Source organism: Nestor notabilis, unplaced genomic scaffold (assembly GCF_000696875.1).
Source record: "Nestor notabilis isolate BGI_N333 unplaced genomic scaffold, ASM69687v1 scaffold14063, whole genome shotgun sequence".
Taxonomy (NCBI): domain Eukaryota; kingdom Metazoa; phylum Chordata; class Aves; order Psittaciformes; family Psittacidae; genus Nestor; species Nestor notabilis.
In genome coordinates, this window is record NW_009921601.1 from 18,230 (window position 1) to 34,858 (window position 16,629).

The following is a 16,629-nucleotide window of genomic DNA, read 5'->3' on the forward strand; positions in this document are numbered from 1 at the left end:
TCACATCTGCAGGTTATATAGCACTCTCACGATTGCTTTGTGCAGTCACTAACTGAAACACTTAAAGTTTAAGTCTAAGCAATTGGTATTATTTAAGTGCTGTGAATCTTTCCTCTATCAAGAAAGGTGGTGAGAGAAAGGAAGGAAGCTTGTAAATCATTTGTGCAGAGGAGCCATCATTTCATGAATACATTTGGTCTCTGCCAAGTGACCAAACAGAGGTCAAGTGACTTAACAAATCAAAAATATCCACTAGAAGAATGCATGTCCCTTGATGTATTTTGATACACAGCTGTCTATAAAGTGTTATATTTCTATAATACCTTCTCCTGCTTCTCCTCTGCCTTCCTTTCTTTCACACATCCTCCATGAAAAACACCAGGGAATTTATTTCAGGTCAGCAACGACATGAACAAAATCTTTAGAGCAAATAAGGGTGATCACTACCTAAGTCATCTGCAGGCTTTACCTGACAACAATTCTTTTCTTGAAGTTGACAGAGCAATAAAATGCAGCCACTAGGTAAGAAAAATGAATACTTTTTGTGGTTTATTATTTTAGCAGCTCAGAAAAGGCTTAGGAAAAGGTGACCATGTAGCATTTATAAACATAAGCAGACAGCTGGGACAAAAGGCACTTGTTCTCGTGAACAGCAAGATTATTCAAATAGATCTACATGGTACCAATTTGCTGAAAAAAACCCCTCTGGTTTCCAGTAAAACCTGAAGGTTAAGTGGCATAATCATGTCTTTCTTGGCTTTGGTGTATGAGGCTTTTGAGCTACAAGCCACTGGACCTTTGGGAAAGGAAGGATGACTGTCAAAGACAGAATGGCTATCATTTAAGAACAACTCATGAAATATTTTATCAGTACATAATTATAGTCTGAAGAACTGTAAAACAAGTCAGAGGTGCCTTCCACTCTTTGTGCATCTGATTCATCCACTTAAAGCGAAATTTTTAAGCTTCCAATGCAAGCACTCAGGAACATAAAAATCCAGCTCCGTATCCGGTGTGACCAGTAAGAGACTATAGTCCTGCATCATGACGTGCTGATGTGCCAGATGAAATAAAATTCATCTCTTTCTCCCTTAACCATATCTGTAGTGATAACAGGAGTAAAAATTGCCTTTTTCTCATTTAAGCAAGCAGATGTGTCTTGGAGACGAGACCAAATGCAGTCCTGTTAACCTAAGATGAAACTGTCTTCTGAAGTAAATTTAGAAGACATCTCCTTGCCTTCTCAGCCAGTTAGACAGCTTAATCTTATGAGTTATTATTAAAAAGATCCCAGTGGTGACTTAAATATTTCACATGAATGCATATCTCAGTGCGAGAGTCATCCTGCTCTTTGGAAGCTCTCTGTGGTGTCAGTACTCAGAGATATTCTTTAAGTTTTTTCAGAATGTGTCAAACCCAGACCTCTACTCCAGTCCTGCAGAAGGGTTTTTCCAGGTCTCTATGGGGGCATGATCACCATCCACACTTGTAGTAACAGATTCAACTATGCCTGTTGATCTGCCTGTTTCAGTTGCACCAACACCATCTTTGCTTCTTATTCTGACGTGTTTAATATTCTTGTTTACAGGGGAGCTAGTCCTGGCTATTCATAGTGCTGAAGAATGAAGTAGCATTCACATTCATAATGTTACCAATATGAATGGTGCTCTACATAGCGGAATGAGACTCAAGAGCCCTTTCCACAAGCTAGAAATCCCTGGTAAAGACAGCAGGAACACAAGGAATAATGTTAAGATTAGAGAGACATATGAAGTAATGGCATAAAAATTAAGAAGAATAGTCTGAAACGTGTCGAGGGGTTCACAAATACTAAAGCATGCAGGTTTGACAGATTAGTTCTGTACCCAATTCAGGACGCTGGTACTGTTCTGTGACTGATGTTTCTGATGATATAATAACCCACTTGTTTGAGATTATAGGCATTTGTAAACAAAACCAAACTCCTGTAAGATAATGATTCATGACTGCTGGAGAAGACTTCTTTTTCACTAAATTTCTCTGCAAGTGACGAAGACATCTAACTTAGTTGAAACCCCACATATCAAGCTATTCTCAGATCCTTTATGCTAAAATAGATAGGACTGATATCACCATTGTGCTTTGTGGTCTCTGTGTATATAGGAAAACAGAAGAATTTGTTTAATGTTTCATTGTGATTATAAAAGCTTCCATTCATCTCCCTGTGGAAACTGAACCAAAGATCCATTTGAAATGAGAAATTTCCAAAAGGGAAGTTTGCACATCCCACATCCCGAGTAACAAGTGCCTTGAGATGAAGCACACTGCAAAGCAAGGGGTAAGCTAGTAATCTCAGCTCCATGTTGCAGTACTACAGTGTGTTTGTCAGCAGCTACATCAACCAGATAGAAGAGCTGCAAAGCCCCATGCAAACCACTGTCAATTAACTCTGGTTAAGCAAAGCTTGGTACAACTAAGGGGACACACAGTCATTCCTCCAAGAGTGTTAATAGGGTACTAAAGATAAACATGTTTTCCATTGGCCCAGTATTAATTTCAAATCATTCTTTCATAGGAATCAAGAGTTGTTAACACTGAACTATCAGAAGCCATAAAAAAAGAGAGAGATTTGGAAGAAACTCTCAACATTTATCTCATCTCCAGGCCAATGTATACATGACTGGCATCTATTCTCTTGCTTTCATGTGTCTGGTTTTTTTTTTAGCTGAGATGGGGCCATTTCTGAAATAACTTCATCCCGTCCAAAGAACTGTGAGAAAACGCATTAAATAGCTATAGCTCTGTAACAAACCATAAGATGCACCCAAGAAGGAGAAACTTCTCTCATTTGTACCAGTTTGACACTGCATTAATGACAGGCTTTTCAACAGAAAAACTCATTTGCTGCATACTATGCAAATGAGATATCACCAGCAGCATCTTCAAAGCAGGAAGTAAAAGCATGTAAGTGAGCAAAATAAACTTTCTAGTGAGATAAAATTATTATCCCACTCATTAGGTGGACCTAATGCATTACCTCTGCTGGGACCTTTGGACTCTGAAACATGCAATGAGAGAAACCATTGAGAGGAAGGGAGGAGAAAAACCAAAAATCATTAAGAACTCTGATCTTTAATTTTTGCATTAAAACCCTACAATATTGAAACATCACACAGTTCTCTCCAAATAGAAGTTGCTATAAGCACTTTATCACCCGCACATATTTTAGCATTCTCTACATGGATCAGATATAGCAGATTTAGCAACCAATGCTAGAGCACTACATCAAAATTCTATTATTCTGTGCAACTGCATTATGCATTAAAACACCTTCACCACTAGATTCTCCCTTTTAAAATGACTACATGCTTGCTGGGCAGAATATCTATCAGAAGACCCTTCAGTTTATCTAGGATTTGGAAAATAAGTTTAAACTTAATCTTTCAACTTTTAAAGAAATACTTTTGATCTACACCATTGTTTTTAAGTGTAATGGGCTGAATTATAACCCACTAAAAGCTTAAGACTGTTAGTTTCCCTCTGAAGGTCAGAGACTCTCCTCGTAAGACTCCATCCAGTCCTAGAGTGGACCTAGTCTTACATATGAACCCAAATTTGTTCCTTACCCAGAAGAGGTTTACATCCACCAAGTTTTGGAAAAGCTCTGAAGCTTGACAATGAGAAAATTTCCCCTGAAAAATGAACTCCTGAGTGATGGGTAGCTACATTTAATCTCATCTGCTCAACTCCAGGTCTGCCACTGTACATCCCACAGTGGTTGGCAGCACTGCTCTATGAGTGACGAAGGCCTGGGAACTGTCCCAGAGAGGTCTAGTGTAGCACATCCAAAACTAGTTATGTCCTAGGAATGGTCCCAAGGATACAAAGAACACATGGGTGTGCCCCATCTTTTACAGATGTTTCCCACTTATGCCCCTAGAGCTGGTACAGTGTAGTTATTGTAGCTACCTTTTTCTATAAAAGACTTTCCAGGCGACCTTTGGATACTTACTCTGTTACTGCTTAGGTTATAAGGGGGTGCTAAATCTTGGCGGCTTCCAGAAAGCTGAAATAATTAAGACAAGCAGAATTATTTCTTTAAAGAAACTTAAACAACTGATAAATATGCCTCTTGACAAATGCAAGGAAGGGTGAAAAGAAATAATTTTGCAGTTAAAGCAGAAATGAAATCCAAGAGATGAAAGGTGAAATCCCAATTATTGACCTGGAAGGTAGCAGAATGTAACAAGTTTGATTACCAGTTCTATCAAAGGATTTCTTTCTAAATTTTGAACAACAGAAGTCTCATCCTTCTTACACACAACACTGTTACAAAGTTTAAGTTCAATAAATACTTGTAACTTGCTTTCAAATCTTGTGAGGAAAAAAACCACATGCAAGTTGGTAGCTAAACGAAAAAAAACCTCCAGTGTTCAGGAAAAAAAAATGCAGCAGTTCTTACACTGATTTTTCAAATAGTCTGGATTTATGGGGGTGCTTTCAAGCATACTAGCCTGTATGATGAAAGCATGAATATGTACAGATTTTGTCTCCACTTAACAATTTACATGCTCACAAACAGCACAGACAAACAGAAGGGTCAAACAGAAGGAAATTTATTGCCATATTCCATGACTGGCATCATAGGGACCTGTAACTGAAAGACTAGACCTGCTGTCCTCAGTATGCTGTAGATGTCAGCATGGAATACTCACCCGATTCACATTGGGAGAGCTCAGGCTTCTGCGGTAGAGTTTCCCTTTTCCCATTAGCTGCTCTTTTACAGCAACTTCCTGTCAATCAGAGAGAAGCAAAACAGAGAAAATATGCATGTTTTGCAAGAATCTAAGCTCCAATCATCCCAGGATAGTTTTGTCTATACAAGAAAAACGTTTCTGAACAGCCTTATTGTCCAGGCTCTTGTCTGTAAAGTCTACTGTAACCTACAACTTGCATGTAAGATGGCTAGAAGTGTACGAGTGGATAAACTATAATATAGTATTTTGCTGATTGGCACATGCAGGATTTTGTAGCTAGTTCTGATTCTAGGAGATGACTGTTACAGATGTAAAGACTAAGACTCCCTTTCCTGCCTGAGCTCCTATTTTAATCCTTTAAAATAATTATATATGACAGAGAACTTGCTTTCAATACTTAGAGTGTACCACACTTCACCATAAATTTATAGTGGGCAGGCACATACTCTAGCTTGTTTTGCATAGCTTTCTTTTGTGCTTGCATAATTTATATCCAGAAGAACAATTTTCAATAAATGTTTTCCTCTTCTGTATTTTTCCTGGTAAACAGATCACGTTACAGTACTTAATCTTAACCCAATCAATGTCTTATTTATTGACAGAACAGGTTTGGTTACTTCAAGGTAGAACATGGGCAAAATGACAAGAATTCTACTAGCAACTTTGGAAACTATTACTAAACCCCAAGCTTCAGAAAGCAAAAGCTAATGCCACACAACTACATTTCTGAACCATAATTAGCAACGCACAGTCTTAAAACCAAACCAAGCATCCCATAACAGTGCATTTAACAAAGTTCCCAGTCCCATCCATCCATATTTCAGGTAGTTGAGTGAGAACATCTCCTTATAGAGAGCTACATTTGCATCCCTGGATGTTTGCCACATGCACATTTTGTCAGGCTGAGGTAGGCACTGAAGTGGTGTTTTTGGTTTGTTAGCCATTGCATGCACTTAAGAGAACATTTGCATTGCTATTGTTCTCAGTAAGCATATTCTCTGCTGTCTGCTACAGCCTTAAAAACAGACCTGGCGCAGACGATCCAAGGTGAGAATGTTCTCCACAGCCAGCACGCTCCGCAAGTACTTCTCAATATAAGCTTCAGAGTCAGCTGAAGCTGCATCTTCAACATTTGCTGCCATTCTGGCTAGTGCCTCCCGCTCTTCAGCTCCTTGAGCATCCTAGGAAGATGAAAGATGTAACATCCTTTTAAAATAAAATAAAAATCTCCCAAATCAGTCCTGAAGAAAATTAATTTTTAAAACACACAGCACATTCAACATTGTTTGCCCTTAAGCTCAGGGGCAGATTCAGATGATTTCTAAATGTAAACCTTGTTACAGGCTACATTGATGGAATTTGTGCCATGCAAACTCATGGGTGCTCCTACCACAGTCATGACATCTTGAGCTAGATGTGGTTATTTTTTTCTGTTGGTTTAGTTTTTCGGGTTTTGTGTTTTTTGTTTTGTTCGGGGTTTTGGTTTGGTTTTTTTTGGAGGGGGGAAGGGAAAGTCTCACAGTGAGACATTGCCATTGATCAGCAAAAGAACTACATTCAGGTATTTCATAGGATCACAGAATGGTTTTGGGTAGAAAAGACCTTAATGCTCATCCAGTCCCCCAGGGATGGGGCAGCCACAGCTTCTCTGGGCAACCTGTGCCAAGGCCTCACTACCCTCACAGGGAAGAATTTCATAATTAAAAAGTGCTCAAACACATTTGCAGTGTTACCTATCCTGCGAGGAAAACAAAATTTCAAGTGACTGGCAAGAAAAAAAAATAGAACATTGCTTGAGAAACATTTCAACACTGCGTGCTAAATACAGCAGAACATAAAAGGCAGAGTCAGGCAGCAATCAGCCTTTTTGGCTCTTCATGTGTTAATGTTTTCACAAGTGCTCTGATAGAGCATCTGTTTGGAAGGAAAGGATTAGATTCTAACTATGAACATGCTTAGGAATCAAGAGTTGCATAAAGACATTACTTTGAAAAAACCACTTTGTTATTTTTTACATATTCTCATGCTCCCTACGTTAGGCACTTCACCTACTCATCTTTACTCCCACTTTTTCTCTCTCTCTAAAATGTTTCCTCAAGGACCTCAGCAAATAGATTCTCACTCAACAAAATACATAGTGACACTGATAGCACACAGGTTGCTGCTAAGTCACAGCACGTAAAGGAATACGCTTAATCTTTTATAAGACCCAGAGTTTATGCTTGCAGCAGCAAGAGCTAGCATGCTCAAAATAGAGGAAAAATCAGAAATTTAGAGGCTCTTAGCCAATTTCAGACACTGTGATTTCTTATTCACCTCTGGAATATTTGAGACTATCTCAAAAGTGACACCACAGCCAGGAATGGAACTTCGGTGAGACATTCTTCGGAGGAAACTCTGTGCAAAACCCTATGGAGAGGCAAAAAAGAAAAAAATAAGAAAGGAAAATATTTCTTCAAGGAAAACATGGTTTAATGTATTTTAAATGAAATATAGTTTACAATGAAAGAAGCCCAAACCCCCAAAACTAGCCAATAAATATGTAAGAGTCAAAGATTTTAACTTGGAGATAAATCATTTGCTTGTCTGTATTTTAGATACAGAGAAAGGATTAACTTCCTTCATTGCAAGGTGACCGTTTAACCAGCACACAAAGCATTTGCTAGTTCTAGAAGTGGCGTGGGTTTTTTTTGTAGAGCCCTAGGTGACTTGTCTTGAATATTGACAAGTACAGACTTTAAATTCTTGACCAAAGAGATCGTTATGAAGAATGATTTAAGGCAGCATGGTCATTGTTTATGCTGACTTGGCGCCTTGCAGGGTTAAGAACTGGACTGTTGAATTAATGCAGAGATGAGTCATTCAGGGATGCTGCTGAGACGAACACCCAGGAAAGGTTATTGATGAGGATTTTTAGAAACCTAGCAAGAAAGCCAAAGATTCTGTGTTGAATAAAAGTAAAACACATAATTGACTAAATCCATAGCAAACAGAATTGATGAAGACTTAACACAATTGTAATTACTGGCATGCTCGATTTCTCTATTGAATATACTCTTCCATTCTATTGCAAAAAAATTCACTGGTCTCTTTCCGAGAAAAAGCTTTTGCCTGCTTGAAGCACCAAGTTCGTCTATTCCAATCAGTAAGGGCAATTTAGAGCTGCTACCAGGGTTTCAGGGTGTGACCACACCTCTTCTGCTCTTGCTTCAGATTTTAACTACACATGTGCAAACAGAATAATAATTCAGGCTTTCTGCTTTGTTATTATTACTGCTAGAGGAAGCTGGATTCTGAGATAACACTGAACAAACTCTTCCTCATCATCCTTCTCCAGAATTAAATATCTTCCACAACAAGATGCTGCAAATACAATGACAACCTTCTGCTTCCCATTTATCAAACATCATGCCCTCACCTACGCATTGTTGTAAGAGCACAAGCCAATTGGAAAACATAAGAGACAGAGTGATTAACTTTGGCAAATTACACAAAGGAATCTCTGCTCCAACTACTATTAGTTTATTTCTAAATATCTGGATAGATAGAAATGATCAGCAGTAATGTGTGAACATATTGTGATCTTGTGATGCACAGTTTTTGCGAAACATAAAATGCAAGTTCATGAGAAGTTAACTCTTTCCAGTGATATGGGATAAAGTACTCAGGAGTTAATACAAATAATACCGAATCTCTCACACCTCGGTGCCACTGAGCCTTTAAAAAGGAGCTGCATTATCATCCACACTATAAAAGATACTACGAAAATTACTTGGCAGCTGAAAGTCTCGATGCATGACATTGATAAGGTGCTTTCATGTGGGCAGAGATGAAGGTAGATACAGGAAAATAAGAGTCATAGCAGCAGCATATTGCACAAATCACAGCTTTCCCCTCTTCAAGCAGTGATAACCATGGGGCAGAATGAAAAGTGTGAAGGATTATAGAAGACATACCTGTCTGCCATACACATTGACACAAATGCGCTTGCGTAATACTAATTGCATTTCTGCAGGATGGCTGAGCTGGACAGTGGCTCTCACAATAAGGTAAACTCTTTCATCTGCTGCTGTTCCTTTACTGAGCTGGATACAGTCGTGGACTGTGGAATCCCATGAGGCTTCTGCTTTCACCTGCAAAGGAAAAAAATGTATCCTCTAATAAGCATAATTAGGTGTATAATTAACTGTAATTAATTAAGCATAATTAACAAAAATACATAATACATAAATTTTGAGAGTCAGGTTCTCCATTTCACTCCCTATGAAGAAAAATCCCTGCACTTCAGAAGAGGCCATTTAAAAATCAAGATTAGTTTGCCAAATGAAGACGCTGGGATTAAAAATGCCAACTTGCTCACACCCTGGAACATTTCCTCTTAAAAAAAGATCTTTGAATACCCAGGATCATTGCAAATAAACTATAAAATATGCAGAACTACAGGACCATTTGGCCTAATTTATTAACATAAACCAGAGTGCAGCAGAGATTGCAGTGAAAATCTTCCATCACACCACATAAACTCTGGTCCGCATTTGAGAAATAACTTTGCAGAAACATTTCTAGCAATATGGCAAAACCTGGAATTTCTCTTCTTGAATGTTAAGTATTACTGAATATATAAATGGTTTATATTCAAGCCATAAGAAAAATGGCCTGGTAGTCATCTTTCCAGGTTTTGAAAACAAATCAAAACCAAAAAATCCCAAACCTATCAGAAATTAAGCTTCTCTAAAAATATAAAAAGAAATAAATTTCAGAGTAAGGAGCAAAATTGTAAAAAAAAAAAAAAAAAATAAATAAAATCAGAGATTCTAAGCCTAATAGCAAAAATTATAAACCAATAATTGTAAAGCTGTAAGACTCTGAGCTATGTAGCAAAATGGAGTATAATGAATGGAAAAATGCACAGGTAAATGTTAACTGTAACAAGAGGTAAGATTGTTTGGTTTTTCAGCTGGGGTATTCCATCCTCTAATTTGCTAAGGGATTTTGTTTTGGTTTTTAAACACAAACTCAGAATCTGAAGCTTTTGTAACACTTGGATTTGGATGAAGGAAGATTCTTAAGTTTTACTATTTTTGAAATCATGGTTATACTCCTAGTGAATTCTCTTGGAAAACACAAAGTCAGTCATATAAGAAACAAATGCTGCGTATTTTATATGCAGTCTTTGATGCATTATTTTCACATCTGAATATAAAAAGAGAACAATTAACAGACTCCTAAACTACATATACTGGCCTGCATCTCTGCTTACCTCACTATCATGATGCTTCACAATCTGCAGTTCAAAGAATTCCTCCTCCTCTTCTGCAACAAGAGTAGCATCCCATCCACCTGCTTCTGGGTCATCAAGGTTGTCTTGGGAACTGAAGTCATCAGCTAGAAACAGAAGTGAATGCAGAAGGTGAGGAGACACAAAGCAATTGGCCTTTTTAAAAACATCCAGCAAGTCACAAATTCACATTTTCATCACTAACTCCCCAGCTTGGCTACTTACACTTTATCTACAAGAGAAAATCTCCTGCGTTGTTTCACTTCAGAAAGAATTCCATTTCAACAGAGAAAGTGTGCACAAAGATTTGGGAACACAGACTTAAGCGTGCCTTATAAAGTCCTCTTTGTGTGGGACTCTCCCCCAGCTGTAAACATCCCCCTCCTGGCCCACAGGTGTGTTTTCAGCACTGCAGCTCAATCATACCAAGTTCATTGCTCATCTGGCACTAGTCAGGTGGTGTGGATTTTTTTTTAAATGAAAATAAGCTGATGGTTAAACAAGTAAAAATACAGATCATGATTAAACAAACCCTTCATCTGGTTTCTGAGAAGCAGCTCAATCTCTTCTGGATTGAGTTCCTCACTATGAATGATTAACTAGCTTCTCTCTGAAGCCATTTCACATCTCAATGTGCTTTGTGAGGTGAACAAACCATAAACGTAAACAGCATTGCAACAAAGACCTCCTCACAACAGGCAGAATGTCACCTCCCCATTCTCACCTGATGCTTCTAATGCATGTGTTAACCCTCTTTTAAACATCTTGACAAGATGTTCAACTGATTAGGCATTGCTGGCTCCCTGGATTATGTTGGGGTTGCTGCTTTCTTGGCTACAATTTCCCATCTTTGGTAGAAGCATCTGATAAATACATTGTTTGAATTGGATCTTGTATTTGGATGTATTGGACAATACATGGTTTAAAGAAACATACATGGTCACTCTCTGTAAACTAATTTGAGCTAATCATGCCATGTTTTTTTGATATGGAAATCTTACTGTCAGTGACTTCACATTTTCTTCTAAGTCATCAGTAAAGAAATTACAGGATATAGCATCAGTGCTATATCCTTCTAAGAACTTAGAAAAAACATTCCCAACAATAATTTCTTTTTTACACTGCTTTTTTTGTACACTCCCTTAGGTGTATTCATTTTACTATTTCTGTTTTAGTTATAAAAAAATATGAAAAACACTGTAATTATGAAAATCTATGGTCCTCCCATATATAATGCTGTGTATTTTGAAACATTAAACTATGTTTCAGTGAAAAACGTGCACTCTCAAATTAATCCACCTGCCATTCCAGGCATGTCTTTGTTTTATTAGCACGCTTAAATTCTATAATGCCACTGGTTGTATGAAGTTTGTTTCAAAGCACTCTGTCATTTTAAGAACCACTTACCATTCAAGTCAAGGAAAATAACAGGAATGTGAGTTTCCATACCAGGCACTGGAGTCCTAAGATGGAAGACAGGGACAATGGTAGCATTTAAACTAACACAGATCTACCCAGCACACGTACCTTACGATACAAGCCCCAAGTACATTACAATCAGAACAACTGCCATTTTAAACCGATTATTGATAACATTGGCAAACAGTTTTATTTTAATTTACTGGTGCAGATTCCAAGAGACTCAACTAAATCAGCATTTCTTTTATCCTAGCTCTCTTAGAATTATTATATTCTTTGACCTCTGCTTTCAGAGATGTTCTCTCCCTCTAAAATGCTAATAGAAAAATTAAGTTTATTTACTCTGACACACACATTTATTAAAAGCAACTCCCTCTGCATTAATAATGGCAGTGAAGACAGCAGAGTGAGAATCAGAGCATCCAGTGTCAAAGTTTTTAAACTAACATTGATGCTGCTATGCTACACAGTTATAATTCTTTCTTACAAACCACACATATTTAAGAGTCAAAGCTGCCATTTAAGGTATCTTTCATGGAAGAAGGGATAACATAGGTGGTGTTTTGTTTGTTTTTAAAACAAAGTAGTCCTTGGCCCAGCATGTTAAAGCTACACAACATTAATAAGGAAATAAAAACGTAACATGAGGCACAGAAGACTTTAAGGTTTCTTGTTGTGATCTTAGCTGTAAAAAAAGGGCTGTAGCTATCTCAAGACAAACTTGGACTTGATGAACTTTATGGTGAACAAGAGCAGGAGTCTTCTGTAAGATATATATATTATATGGTGCTAAAATATATAGTGCTAAAATAACACTAAACATTTCCTCTGGTCTGAATGTATTTAAAACTGATTCTCCCTCAAGGAAGTTTCCTGCAGCTCTGCTAATTTTCCAACCTAGTCAAACACTTTGATATGAAAGCTGATGGGTTTCCAGCAAGCATTTGCCATTTTTATGTTTCAGAATTATTAGCTTCAACAAACTTTAGCTTAAAACTCCATGACACTCATTCCATCAATAAATACTGTTAGATGTTTGCTCAGAAATTTTTTTCACAAAGTTGAAAGCAACTGAAGACAAAAGATTTGAAGTGAAACAACCTTGCCACCTTATCTGCAGTTGTTACTCACAGCTGCTACAGTACAGCAATCTCAAGTCTAGTGTAGCTTACTATTTTTAATGTTTAGAAAATTACATGGAACACTTGCTGACTAAACAGACTTTGTGCTCAAACCAAGAGTGCCACAAAATGCTCCTGTAGATGCAGTTTTATTATGACAGAGCAGCCTTTTAAGCGAATGAACTAGGTAATTAACATATTAGCTAATTTTTTAAAATGGTAAGTGCAATGGTAATAAATATTGATCCTATTTTTTCAGAAGGTCATATTTACATTCTGATCAATAACAGTATCGTTTACTAAATAGCATTCTGAATTTCAGATGGACAGCCTAATAAAATAATTCAAGCAAGAGGCCTAATTTTAACAACTTTGCTCATACAGTGTACAGAGGCCAGATTAAGGAAAGCAAAAAATGGCAATGATCCAAGTTAGGAACAGGCCATGCATCATTTTTACATTCGTTCTTGCATACGGCAATGTATGTTCATACCACTCTGCTGGAGCTCCAGGAATCCCACTGCCAGCAGAAGGAACCATTACAGCATTCCTTTCTTCAGTGAGTGTTAGCCTCATCTCTAAAAGCTGTGCCTCCCGATCCGCATCATCTTCTGTTTTATCTGGAGAAGCAGGATGTTAGTCAGGACAATAGAGAGAAATTCATACTCGGTGCCTTATCATGTCTCAGAGATCTTATACCAGCCATAATAGAAGAAAACCTCACTCTACTCAGATATTCAGCATGCAAAGAAGAAACACACAGTGTACAGGAACAATTTTATATAGGCGTCTCTAACTTCGGTTTCACTGAAAGCAAATTATTGGTGAGTTCAGAGATCCAACTCTCCATTAACTTCTTTTCTAAATTTTACAATACATTTTATTTTAAGATTTTATTTTATTTACAATACGGTTTTATTTTAAGATAAAAAGTGCGAGAGCATGCCTCTCAACATATCACTATTCTTACCACTAATAGTATTTTGCTTACCAGGCTTCCCAACAAGTTTTTGCAATTGCTGATCAAGATACTCCTGCCGCTTTGTTAAGGCACACAGCCATTTCCGACGGAGCCTCTCCAAATCCCTGTCCTGTAAAGAAGAAAGTAGTCATGATAAATATTGACGCAGGAAAACCAAGGTTTCCTATTTGTGGCTTACACATTTCCTCAACACTTCAGCTCATCCTGTGCCCAAGAAGCAAATAAGACAGACAGAGCAGACCTCCAATGAATCAGTTAGCTCTTCTCTGCTTTTTTTTGCACAGGACAACTTAAACAGTAACAGAGAACTGAGGCTGAAAGGGACCTCTCTGGAGATTGTCTAGTCCAACCCCTGCTCTGTGCCCAAAGTCGGGTCAACCATAGCAGCTTGCTCAGGGCTATGTCCAGTTGGGATTTGAGTATCACCACAGATGGAAACTCCAACACCTCTCCAAGCAACTTGTTCCAGTGTTTGACCACCACCATGGTTAAAAAAAATTAAAAAAAATAGAAAAACCCCAAAGAGTGTTTACTTCTTATGTGAAGTGCAAACTCAGTGCTTCTTCTCCATTAACTGGATACCACTGAGAAGAGCTTGGCTCTGTCCTCTTTAGCCTTTATCACTAACATACATTGACAAGATCCCATCTGAGCCTTTGCTTCTCCTTGTGGCTAAACAACCCCAGTTCTCTTAGCCTTTCTTCACAGGTCCAAATCCCTAACTTGTCACATCTTATTTGAAGTATTTTTGCTTGCCAGCTTGAGGCATACTTGTCTAGCTGTTATATCGTATTACCAGCTGAACAAACTGCAAATACATTTTTGCCCCCAAACTAGTCTAAAACTCACTAACTACTACCTTGTGGCAAAGCTGGAAACACCAGTCCTTATCCATCACTTACCATTCCCACTCAGTTTAGCAGCCTCATATTAGGACTCCATCCCTGCCCTGCATCATGTCACTATCCCTAGTCCTGTCATTTTCAACTAGGCCGTTTAAAAATATTTCTTCTCAAGTGCTCATGTCCTTCAAAAAAACCCCACCTCAGTATCCTTAAGAATACTCAGTTCATTTGTCTCTTGTGTACAAATGCTCAGAAATGATGAATGATACTCTACATGCAACATGTTGGGTGCCACAAAGACGAGCTATCAGATTTGGGATGCCTTCAGGCAAGCCTCTTTTACAGCAGTTCAGACGCATTCCACATCAAAGTATAACACATACTTTGTCAAGAAAAATGGGTGGATGCAAGACTATAAACTACAGTTGTATTACTCAGCTGCAGACCCCTAACAAGTGTGCCAGAATCTGTCAGAAAGCATTAAACCTAAATCTCTGGTTGCTCTCATTATGCAAAGTTGAGATCTATAAAAACGATGATGTGCTTTTGTAAAGTTATTCACAAGAAGATGAGAAAGGTATCACAGATACTGTATCTCATCAGGGGCATCTCATCAATTCCCCTTTAAGACTCATGTTACTGTGACATTATATAGAAAAAAATGGTTTCCCTGCTGTCTTTGGGCTCCAGAACCAGAATCCCCCTTCTTCACCTAAGAGTTGGTGACCATGCAGTGTACTCCAGCTCTCTTATACATAGCACCATTCATAATATGAAACAGCATAAAGTATTTGACTGCAACATTCAACACTGCTATGCCTATTCTTGTTCTTAATCAGGAAAATCTCATAGAATCACGGAATGGTTTGGGCTGGAAGGGACCTTAAAGCTCATCTAGTTCCAATCTCACTGCCATGGGCAGGGACACCTTCCATTAGAGCAGGTTGCTCCAAGCCCCTGTGTCCAACCTGGCCTTGAACACTGCCAGGGATGGGGCAGCCACAGCTTCTCTGGGCAACCTGTGCCAGCGCCTCACCACCCTCACAGGGAAGAACTTCTTCCTCAGATCTCATCTCAATCTCCCCTCTGTCAGGTTAAAGCCATTCCCCCTTGTCCTGTCCCTACAGGCCCTTGTCAAAAGCCCCTCTCCAGCTTTCCTGTCAGCCCTTTCAGGCACTGGAAGCTGCTTTAAGGTCTCCCCAGAGCCTTCTCTTCTGCAGGCAAAGAACCCTTGAACTAACTCAAACAGCTCCTTCTTATGTCGGGGCCCCCAGAGCAGAACGCAGGACTGCGGGGAGAGTCTAACAAGAGTGGAGCAGAGGGGGAGAATCTCTCCCTTGACCTGCTGATCATGCTGCTGGTGATGCAGCCCAGGACATGGTTGGTTTCTGGGCTCAAGCGCACACTGCTGGGTCATGTTGAGCTTCTCATCAACCAACATCCCCAAGTCTCTATGTAGGGCTGCTCTCAATACCACAGTTTGTTGAGAATGAATACTCCTTCTCACAGAGCACCAAAACTCAAAAGCAAGTGGATTTTGTTTTGGAAATACACATTAAGGCTCCTTGCTCTTTCACTTCCACCTCTATAATCCACTACACAGAACCACCTCTCTAATCCACCACACAGCTTTGTAGCACAACAATCTAACAGCATAGCATAACAATAGCATAACAGTAAAAGCAATTCTTAAGCTTTTAGTCTCTTCAGAAGATAGGCTTTCTGCATATCCAGCCAGTACAGCAAAGATAAAATACTGATCCTCCTCTAACGTGTTTTAATCTGAAAATGCCTGACTTTGTAAAAACAAAGGATTCAAAATTTTTACCTGATAACTGTCCATTTCGTCCTCTTCTTCCTAGGCCAAACAATACAAAACCATGCCATTACATTTTTTCATAGCAGGATACACGTTGAATGGAAAAGGTGTAACTATTTTAGCAAGATTAGGAGTCTTACATAAAAGTCTGAGCTTAGCAGTAGTATGATCACAGAATTAAAACACAATGACATCCCAAAGACTCGCTGCTATCAGCTCATCCAGAACAATCCAACAATTAGAATGGAAAAATATCACAGAGCTACTAGCTACTAGAAACCTTCATAATTGGAAGCAAGTGGAACACCTGAATTGCCCTAAGAAAGAAATAGGAGTTTTAGTGAAACAACTTGAAATCTGATGATCCTGCACAGCAAAGAAAAATGTGCTGGTAAGACTTCAGTATCAATGTTACAGCAACTACTGAAA

At 38.6% G+C, this 16,629-nt stretch overlaps 1 protein-coding gene across 1 annotated transcript in view; it reads right to left on the bottom strand.

Annotated features, from left to right (window-relative positions):
- LOC104403167 (kinesin-like protein KIF13B) overlaps window positions 1–16,629 on the bottom strand; it is a gene marked incomplete at both ends in the record, with an annotated part of 56,104 nt that overhangs the window by 16,883 nt on the left and 22,592 nt on the right. Inside the window, 10 exons of the mRNA XM_010011224.1 lie at window positions 3,992–4,045; window positions 4,695–4,772; window positions 5,765–5,917; window positions 7,053–7,145; window positions 8,693–8,869; window positions 9,997–10,121; window positions 11,422–11,477; window positions 13,048–13,174; window positions 13,546–13,645; window positions 16,210–16,239. Coding sequence (XP_010009526.1) covers window positions 3,992–4,045; window positions 4,695–4,772; window positions 5,765–5,917; window positions 7,053–7,145; window positions 8,693–8,869; window positions 9,997–10,121; window positions 11,422–11,477; window positions 13,048–13,174; window positions 13,546–13,645; window positions 16,210–16,239 — 993 coding nt within the window. The remainder of the gene's footprint in view (window positions 1–3,991; window positions 4,046–4,694; window positions 4,773–5,764; window positions 5,918–7,052; window positions 7,146–8,692; window positions 8,870–9,996; window positions 10,122–11,421; window positions 11,478–13,047; window positions 13,175–13,545; window positions 13,646–16,209; window positions 16,240–16,629) is intronic.